Below are 10,577 nucleotides of genomic sequence, written 5' to 3'. Positions count from 1 at the left end.
AAAAGGCTCCTGTGGCCGCAATTTTTAACGTAGAAACTTAAAAGGGGGGGGGCGAAAGTGACACTTTTTGAAACCAAAACTAAAAGTCAAAGGAACTCAACTAAAAAAAGAGTTACAGGTCTGACATTTTGCATGGCAGTTGCTTTATAGGGGAACAATATGGAACTGTGAAGAAACGGCGGCGCAACCGCCGAAAACCGCCGAGAAAAGGCAACAAAAATTACGGCGGGAAACGGCGGTTTTCGGCGGTTGCGCCGCCGTTTCTTCACAGTTCCATATTGTACCCCTATAAAGCAACTGCCATGCAAAATCTCAGACCTGTAACCCTTTTTTTAGTTGAGTTCCTTTGTTGACTCTTAGTTTTGGTTTCAAAAAGTGTCACTTTCGCCCCCCCCCTTTTAATCTTAAGCTTTTCTGCGGCTGCTGGCAGCTGCCTAGTACAACTGCGGCCGCTGAAATTTATATTTTGATATTTCTTATATAAAATTATAAAGATAAACATTTTCTGCAAAAAAATGTTCTTCTAGCTTCAAAAATAAGAAAATTACAGCCGTTTGAAATTTTTAAGTAAAAAAGGACCTAAAAACAAAGGTTGTTAAATAAAAGGGTGAAGGAAGCGAAAATTGACTTTGACTTACTTAAGGTCGGAAATTCATTATCAAACAAGGGACTTGCAAATTAAGGTGCGGCAAGGGGCCCGACTGTTAAGGGTTAATAATCTTTCAAAATTTTAACAGTTACAGAACTTATTGTAAGAAACCTCATTGTAGAAAAAAATGAACGAAAAAATAGGTATTTTTTAGAGTGCTTTTGTAGTTGTACTAAACCGCGTAATTATCTTACGGGCTGACCTATGTCTTACACAAAATTAGTAGTGTGCATTCGTTTCCGCATATTTTTATAATCTCCTAATGTTTCATTATCGCATTAAGGCACAATTTATGAATAAAAGTAACAGAATGTCTAACTCTGTGTATGTAGCGAAGGATCTCGCTAACCACTGATATGATTCTCATTTACAGGAAAGCTCCTTTAGGTCCACAGAAGGAGGAGGGTACCACCACTCTCCCAAGAAAAATCATCCCTAAAATTAAAAGTGAATTAGATCTTCCCTCTACACAAGTGCCCCTAACGGCATCTAGGGGGTGTGGCCGCTAGTGCTGAATGACTCCGCCTATATATAAGAACAGTGAAGCTTAGAGGATTTTTGTCAGTTTGTGCTGTTAAAAAATTTAATTTATTTGTGTAAGTGAATGAACACCAAGATTATTAGATGCCCAGAAAGTAAACAAGGACAATTGTATCCAAAGATCCTCGCAGCAGGACTAAGATAATATATCCTATACTATAAAGTAGGAAGCATTTTTTGTCTGTAGCAAAGGATCTCGCTAACCGCTAAACCTATATTGCACTCCTATACAGCGATGATTGTTATAGGTCCTAAAATGGTTTTAGGCTATTTTACTTTTTATAAATAAGTCTGGGTATGGTTTTATCCCTTCGAATATCTAGCCCCTAGATGATTAGGTCGCAGTCGCTAGTTTTAATTATAGCATTACTCTAAAATATCATGAAAGTTAACAATAATAATTAAGTCTATAATTAGCCGAGCAATGTTAAAATTGACACATAAAAAGACAGGCTACAAATAGTTCAGTATCAAAAAATGAATAAAATGCGTTTTAGTTAAAAATCAGCAAGATTACCCTAAAATTAAAAGAAATTATTGCTTTTAAGGACAGTAAGAACGGCCAATTATAGATTGAGTAGCTTCGCTACAAATAAATCAGAATTGAATTGTCTTATATTTTTGTTTAAGAATGATTGAAATATCTCGTTCTTTCGGACATAGTCGTCCTTGTGTTTGTTTAATTTCAAGCTGCGTGTTAGAGAAAATAAGGAAAGATGTAAAAGCGATTGGAATCTTGAAATACCTCAGATTAAATGCGTTGTTACTCCATATTTGTTAATGTTCGTTCGTCTGACCTTCTGGCTAAAAATTAATCTCTAACCCTAATAAGATATTGAAAATATATTTTTTGGTGTTCTATATACGTTTCCAATTGATGAAATTAAATTTTTACCTTTATGCACTTTTGACATTGACAAAGTCTTTGATGAATTATTTCTGTAATATATTTAGCTCCTCAGTAATTCATTTTGTTCACTATAAAGTAAAATTTAGATAAATTAATAAGTAGAATGTCTAAATAGATCTATTTATTAATAAGAATCTTTTGATAAAAGACGTAACGTTTGTATTATTTGCCTGTAAATTTAAGTATAACTTTTTGATTATTTTATCTATTCTAAATTTTTTTTAATTTTCTACTTTTAAATAAATCATTAAGGTTTAAGTGTAAATATTTTTTTTTATTTTCTACCGACCATTTGAATTGAGTATTGGGTTGACCTATCCCCAAATAAATATATAAGGGAATCAAAACAGTACAAATAGACAAATAAAAAAATACATATCCCTTTCATATAAAGATTGTCAAAAGATTGCATTTGTTATCATTAAGTAAATCATAATTCAAAATTTGAACAAGAGAACTTATTAATAATCAACCTTTTACCAATGCCGTTTGAAATTCTTAAAAAATTAACTATAAATGTGTTAGTTTTTTTTCAGGGTATTTTTATATATTTTAAGTCTTAAATTTCTTTTTCTCGTGTCTAACTTTTGCCTTTGAGAGTTTGTGTGTTTGTGTGTGTGTGTGTATGTGTGTGTGTGTGTGTGTTTGTGTGTGTGTGTGTATGTGTGTGTGTGTGTGTGTTTGTGTGTGTCAATCTAGAGAAAATTTTCCTATTCTAATTTTGTGTTGACTGTTTTAACTTTAGTGAATGTGTTAAGGTATTATTAGGAATATAGCTGCTTTTTCAATTGGTTTGTCTGTAAGTCAGTAACGTTTAGCATTATAAAAATAGAAGGTGAATGGCGGCTTTACAATAATCCAAATGAATAAAATCTGCTGTTTTAATGCAGCTGTAATCAACAACTGAATTCATTATAAAAAAAAGTATGATAAGGTTTATAATAAGGGCTTTTATCATGGTACTAATGACGAAATTTTATTTTGGTTTATTTTGTTTGTTGTTTATAATTTTTTTCATGGGTTGGATGAAATGTCAGCCGTGTTTGAATTTTTGTTTTTCAGCCGCAACCCTTAAAGCTGTAGATAAAAATTGTTCAAAAGTACTACGGCTGCATTTTTAAAATATAGTGGGAGATCAGTTACGGCTGCCGAGCCACTAACAAAATCGTTCATAAAAAAATGTTAACTTTTGAACGTATTAGTTCTTGTTAGAGAAATATTCTATTCTCTTGTGTCTTTATTGTATGTGTGTGTGTGTGTGTGTGTTTGTGTGTGTGAGCTTGTGTGTATGTGTGTGAGCGGCTGTCCCAAATATGTTGTCCCTAACTATTTCATTGTATGTATGCAGCACAGGAACCTGCCCCTAAGAGGTCAAATTGTTAAAGTTTCCTGGCGTTTCACATTGTCGCTGCCTTGGCTGGTCAGATTACTCATCTACAGGACTAACAAGGATGATTGGTTGATAAGTAAGGGCAGCCAGTAGTATCCCGTAAATTTCTACATAAGACCTCCTCTACATAAAAATACATGTTTGGAATAACAAAATTTATTTTTTCATCAATGAGACTTGGATAGGTTTAATTAATTCATGGAGGGAGGGGACATTTGGCTGTTTATTACACTTGGCTCCAAAGTTTTATAATAATAATTTCTTATAATTAGGCTTAACAACTTTGGGTACTTTTATTAAATTTTGATTGGCTGTTTCATTAAGTTGAGTATCCAAACGTTTCAATCACAAATTGTAATCCTTAGAAGGGTAATTTTGTTTATCGTCATTGGGTATATACATCAATTTATCGGCCATTGTCTTATCCCTTTAGATCCCTGGGTGTGATTCCATCGCTGGACGAATCAGAAAAATGAAAACTGTAAATCTTGTAGTCTACACATGTCTTTTTATCTAAATAAGAGACATTAAATTAATTTAGCATATGGGAGTAGTGTAATGTAGCTGCGCTTCCTAGGCAGGTTTTCCTATACTATGCCCTTGAATTGGCCTGACACCCCCCCCCCCTCTTCTTCTTAAACTACAATCTCACTTCCCCTCCTTAGGGAAGATTTTTGGCACAGTATACCTAAATAAAAAAATATTTAAAAATAAAAAACTCTACTGTTATTTAGAAAAATAAGTAATTTGATAGTTTGTCTTGTTATGAAATTTGTCAATTCTTTTATTGGTCGATGAGTCATAATTTGTATGAAAATGCTAGTTGATACCGAGCCAAATTGGATATTCTCTTTCTTTAAGAGTAATACAATTTTGGCTGGGCATTACTTGTTCTCTTTTCTCCCCAACATTTTTAATTCCCCCTTCCTATTTTCTCTAAATATTTTCTATTTGCTTTCAATTCTATTCTTAAAGCTCTGAACTTAAAGGTATTTCTTAAAAGCAGCATAATTTTTTATTTAAGTCAAGTTTTCTGTAAAATATTTTTTATAAATAATATTGGTGTAGTGATATTAAAAATGTTTCTGAAAAATAAATTTATATTTACATATAATAAAAAGATAACTTTTTGTCTTAATGTGGAAACACCTAACTAGAATTTGTCTTTCTTTTCCCCCCTCTCTTAATTTCCTTTCCCCCCAGCCTCTGTCCTTTCTATTGTAAAGAGAGGCCTCTGCCTGTGTAGTGTGTGTGTGTGTATGTGTGGGGTGTGAAGCTGACCGCTCTGTCATCCCTCTCCCTTTGCTCTTTTATCTCCGCCCCGACTCTTACCACTCTCCTTCAGAAGAGAGCTCCTAGTTCCTTTCTATTGTAAAGAGGGGCCTCGAAGCTGACATCCCCCTCCTCTCTCTTCCCTACCCACTTCCCTTTGTTAGTGGCCGATGAATGGGCCGGGCATTGAAGCAACCTGACTAAATAAAAGACTATCCCAGCATTATTCAGTTCAGTTCTGAGATTTCAGCTCTTAACTCCGGTGAGCTTTTATACAACAATTAAAAAATATATAGAAACAAATAATATTGTAGTATCTTAATCTCTTATATGACAATTAATTTTAAGGAAAATATGTTATAACATAAATATTATATCTTTAAGTTAATGAGAAGTGTTTAAAAGATATTAATGCATTTTCTAATAAGAAAAAATATCTGATTTTTTTATGAAAAAAAAACTGGGCAGAATTTTGTTTATGTTAAAAATAAAACTTAAGCCTTGCTGTATACTTTTGAGCTTTCTCTTTAACTTTGAAAGGGATATTAGAGAACTTTTTAGAGCCTTTTATGTCATTTTTAAATTCATAAATGAGTCATAGTTTGATGCATTTTATTTTTTATGCCAAATGGAATGTTAAATAAGATTTAAATAGTACTGTTAATATAAAAAGAAACAAAAAACTGACAAAAATTTCATCATTTTCAGTTGTTGATTTTTTGCCGCGCCACTTGAACACATAAAACTTCACCATGCCCAAGAAGGCCAATATTTTCGACTCCTTCTCCCACTCCGCCATCCAGCAGTTCAAGGAGGCTTTCGGCATCATGGACTGCAACAAGGACGGTCTCCTCTCCGCTGACGACCTTGTGGTAAGTTTTCCCGTCATTTCTAGTTTTGTAACAACCATTTTCCCGCGTTTTTTTTCTGGTTCTAAAACTCTAAAACTTGTACCTATTGGGAAAAGAGAAAATAAGATCAGGGAGGGGACATCCAAGAGAAGAAAGGGACATTAGACTGTAAATTACGCTGGTACCCAAAGTTTTATAACAACGTTCGCTCAAAAACTTTGATGACTTTTATTGTATTTTGATTGGTTAGTACCAAACAAGAAGTGACCAAATTGTTCAACCATGAATTTTAATCAACAGTGGGGTAGTCTTGTTTATCATCATTGGAGATTTATACCATTTTTTCATACATTGTTTTATCTTAAGATCCCTGTACGAATTTACAATCCGTTCTTCCCCTAAAATTACAAAGTTCAAAGCAGAATCGATTTTGCATCCATTTTTCAATCCCTGAAAAAAATATGAAATTATTCAAGATCAATGAATATTTATTATTTTTCAGCAAGCCTTCGCCAACCACGGCAAGTCCATCTCTTCCGGTGATGCCCAGGTGAGAACAGAACTAATTATACAGTGGCTGCGCTCATTAAGGTCATCCAAGCTTTTTTGGGGGGTGGGGGGGTAAATTAAGTTTTTTTCAAGGTTTGTTGTGGGTAATATTATGTATTTTCACAAAATTTGGGGTTGCCTATTAAGGCTCTTTGAAATTAAAATGTAACCCCCAATTTGTTGTTGTGAGAGGGGGAGGAAACACTCCCACCACCCCCTCCCTTGGACGTCCTTGTGCGATTGAGTTAAAGAACCTAGCACACATAAAAAACAAGGATTCTATATTCATGAAGTCGAAAATTGAAATAAAAGAATAATAATTCAATACAGAAAAAAAGTCATTTCTATATATAAGTTTAATTGAACATACATGTAACAAAATAAGTATATCAAGCAATTTTCAATATATAGAAACAGATAATTTGAAATTAGATACACTTTTGGCATATGCCTTTTAAAACAAAAAGCTTATTGAAAATGTCTCCATGAGTATGAAAAAGTCTAATTATCACTTAAATAGGACAGCAATCAAATCACTTATTTAAAAAATGCAACACCCGTAACAAACAATTTTAGGAGACAAATTTAAATGTCCCTTAAATTGCATTTTCAATGTAGAAAAATCATAAAATTAAAAGTTTTTGCTAACAAATTTAAAAATAAACAAGCTTCCTATTTTCACTTTTATTTTATCTTTTTGTTTTTTGCTGAAAATTAATTTTGCTAAAATGAAATAATTTGAGTATTGTATGAACATACAGAAGCACATTATTACAATAGTATTGTAACTTTAACCTGGCAAGCAGCCAAATTTGTCCAGAAACTGGCCCTGGTGGCCGCCAGGATTTAGACTCACACATATACACACACTCATTGTTGGAGTATTTTTAAACTTTCCTTGGGGATATCCTTCATATAAATATTTGTGCTTCAAATATTTTGGAATCTTTAAATTGTTTACACTTCTAAATAGCAATTATAGGTTTATAATTGTATAAAAACTAAAACTAAACTCAATAATTTTAATTTAAAGAAGGAAATCTTTTTTTAAACAGCCTATTTCATTTACTGCTTTCGGCTATTTTCCATTTGGAGTAGAGGATAATTTAGATCAATTCTAAAAAAATGACATAATTTTAAAATAGAAATATGGAAAAGGATTGTTTTATAGCCTTCTTATTTAATCTACATCCCCATCTTCCCTCTGATATTTACAGACAATAGGTTTTAATTCCTATACATCATTTGTAGGAAGACCTTTCCAAGTAGTCTTGAGAAATGTACAAGTTCTTTCTTGTTGTCAAAATAATAAATTCTAGCGGCTAAGCTGCGCCCTTAATATTTAGGAGCTCTGTATTCTAAAGAGTAGGGAATGAAATAGTCTTAAACCATCCCGGGACCAAAATGAAGCTTCCCTAAAATGGAGAACTGAATTGGCTCAGTAGCTTTCGAAATCTTAAAAAAATCTTACTACTTTATATAATAGAATATTTTTTAATTTTAGAACATGCTTGATGAGGCTGACGGACCCATGAACTTCACCCAGATGGTCACCCTGTTCGCCCAGAAGATGGCCGGCGGTACCGACGACGACGAAACCATCATCAAGTCCTTCGAGGCCTTCGAGATGAACGGCCAGATCGACGCCGAGGCCTTCAGACACTCCCTCATGACCTTCGGCAACAAGTTCTCCGCCTCCGAGGTCGACGATGCCTTCGCCGAGTTCCAGATCGACGGTGGCATGATCGACGCCGCTCACCTCAAGGGACTCATGTGCTCCAAGTAAACAGAGATCAACAACAACACACAACAGACCTGTTGAGAAGCGCCTGCCCGTCTTTTTGAAAAATTGTAATATATATTTTTTTGTAAAAAAAATTTTCTCCAACTTAAATATAATGTAAAAGAAATAAATTTAGGTCTTAAGCTTCAAATAATTGTCATCTTTATAAGCTGAAAGTCTAAATTAAAGAAAGTTAAAATATCTTTATATAAAATTAGATTAATTTTTTAATCTAATTTTCTAGTTTTCTATGCATACAGAGAGCCTTTATTAAAAATTTTTAAGAAATTAAAAATTTTATGTGTCATGTTAATGTTAATTTTCTCTAAAAAATTAAAATTATCCCTAACCTAAACAAGGATGAAATTAATCAAATGAGAAATAGAAAAACAAGATCTACCTTCTACTATGGATGCACAACATCCTTGGAAAGACTTGATTGATAATATATAATATATAGTTTGTTCTATATTTTACAGCACCGTTCTAAATTAAATGGGAGTGTTTGAATAATAAATGTTATATCGCACTTATTAATAAAATGTTTTTATATGTGTTTAAATATTAAATCTTTTATAAAATTTAAACAAATTTTGCCTAAAATCTGAATTAGAACAAGATGTGCCTTATGAATTAAAAAAAATATGAAAATAAAAATTTTAAAACAGCTAAATTACGCAAAAAAAAGTAAAATAGATAACTTTATACTAATACAATTATGGAATTTATTTTTAGCTGTACAAATTTTAAAGAACCTGATACTATATAGGCAAATTAAAGAAATCTAACTTAGACATAGTACTAGAAAGACTTCAAGAAATTGAAATGTTAGAAGCTTTAAATTTTTACTAGAAACAACAACATCCAGAGAGAGAGAGGGGACAATGGAATGTTTAATTAACTAGTCCCCAAAGTTTTATGATATCGTGTTCTTATTCGTTGGCTCACAAATTTGGGGACTTTTGTAAATTTTGATTAGTTGGTTAATTAAGTTGAGTGTTCAACCACTAATTCCAATCTACTGAAGGTGTTATTTTGTGCATCATCATTGGGGATGTACATCAATTTATCGCCCATTGTCTTATCCACTTAGATCCCTGCTAGCTGCAGTGTCAAATGTCAAAAATGTACTTGTAGAAAACTAGTGTTGGATACAGTAACGTGCACAGAGATTCATCAGGGGGGGGGGGGTAAAAACCTGGGTGGTTTATATACTTCTCAATATTTTATTTTAGGAGGGTGTTGTTACCCCCTCCCCCCCTACCGCACCCAACTGGTTTGCTACTTCCTATTAATTAATTATAGAAAAGTGTAGCTAAAGTCTGTTAATAACTTAATAAAGCCACTTGCTTACGTACGTACGTATGTACACGCTCTAGTCATAGAATAGCCCCTCTATAACAAATGTAAAGTTGTGCATCCATATTCGCTTAATGTTCCATTTTTTTCTAAAGAGACTCCAAGGTAGGGTTGGGCCGGATAATTTTTTGGCTGGATACCGGATATCGGGCTGATTTCTAATGCCGGATATCCAGTTCCGGCCGGATATCTGGCAAAACGTTCAATATCCGGCAATTTACCGGATATCCCGGCCGGATAACCGGATATCCGGCGTCAAAAATCAGCCGGATATCATGTAACTGGATAGTTTTAATATCCGGTATCCGGCCGGATATTAAAAAATGACCGGATAACCGGCCAGACCGGATATCCGGCCCAACCCTACTCCAAGGGAAATCAATTGAAGAAGTAAGTTCATAACAGGGATATTAAGAGATAAGACAATAGACGATAAATCTATATACACACCAAATGATGATAAACAAAATTACCTCTTCTGTAGATTTAAAATATTTGTTTAAAAAATTTGACACTGCTAGTGAGTAAAAAACAATCCTTATTTATTAATAGTACCCAAAGTTTTTGAGCCAACGAATAAGATAACGTGATTATAAAACTTTGGGTACAGTGTAATTTATAGTCTATCTCATTGGTTGATTATGATATATCAGTTTTTGATACTATTGCGTAAATGATGTCACGCCAAAAGGAAGCGAATCTTTAGCCTAGGGGGGCAGGAAAAAGTAATTTTATAATATGTTGTGTGGTATTTTCTGAAGTAAATAAATATAAATATAGCCAGGAGAGAGACGAACTTTTTCATAGTTACATATGGTTATTAAGTGGCCAGGTTTTGTGAAGTATTTATTGTTGATTTATGACTTAAAACATAGAAATATAGTACAATGTACTATAGTTGAACATTGTGTCAAAACATAATAAACTAGTTTATGCCTATGGTAACGTTAGATATTTTAAGAAGCCATCCCAAGACATACAGGAAGCTTTTATGAACAATCAATTTTTGGAAAATTATGACTTAGATGGGTACATAGAAAGATAGGACAATGGACTATAAATAAATCTTTCCTCAAAACGGTACAAACCAGTTTATCTCTTTGGAAGCTTAAGATCGTCTAAGAAAAGCTATATACCCTCAAAATAGTCAAAAACTATCATTCTGTAGTTTTTAGATTAACCCAATCAGCTAAGAAATCTTTAACTTTAAAACCAAAACATCTCTTTATTTTTTTATTAACAGACTTTAAAATATCTTTTAAAGTTGGCCCTGA

At 33.1% G+C, this 10,577-nt stretch overlaps 1 protein-coding gene across 1 annotated transcript; it reads left to right on the top strand.

Moving 5' to 3' along the window:
• The first annotated feature begins 4,731 nt into the window (after positions 1-4,731).
• LOC145335448 (myosin regulatory light chain 2-like) lies at positions 4,732-8,098 on the top strand. Its single transcript, XM_080181195.1, has 4 exons — positions 4,732-5,023; positions 5,470-5,633; positions 6,115-6,162; positions 7,666-8,098. Exons 2-4 carry the CDS (start codon positions 5,514-5,516, stop codon positions 7,945-7,947), a joined length of 450 nt encoding a protein of 149 aa, XP_080037321.1. The 5' UTR covers positions 4,732-5,023; positions 5,470-5,513; the 3' UTR covers positions 7,948-8,098.
• The last annotated feature ends 2,479 nt before the right edge of the window (positions 8,099-10,577 follow it).

This window comes from Acartia tonsa, chromosome 13 (genome assembly GCF_053477335.1).
Source record: "Acartia tonsa isolate MP-2025a chromosome 13, ASM5347733v1, whole genome shotgun sequence".
NCBI classification, from domain to species: Eukaryota; Metazoa; Arthropoda; class Copepoda; order Calanoida; family Acartiidae; genus Acartia; species Acartia tonsa.
This window is presented reverse-complemented; position numbering and strand designations above follow the sequence as displayed.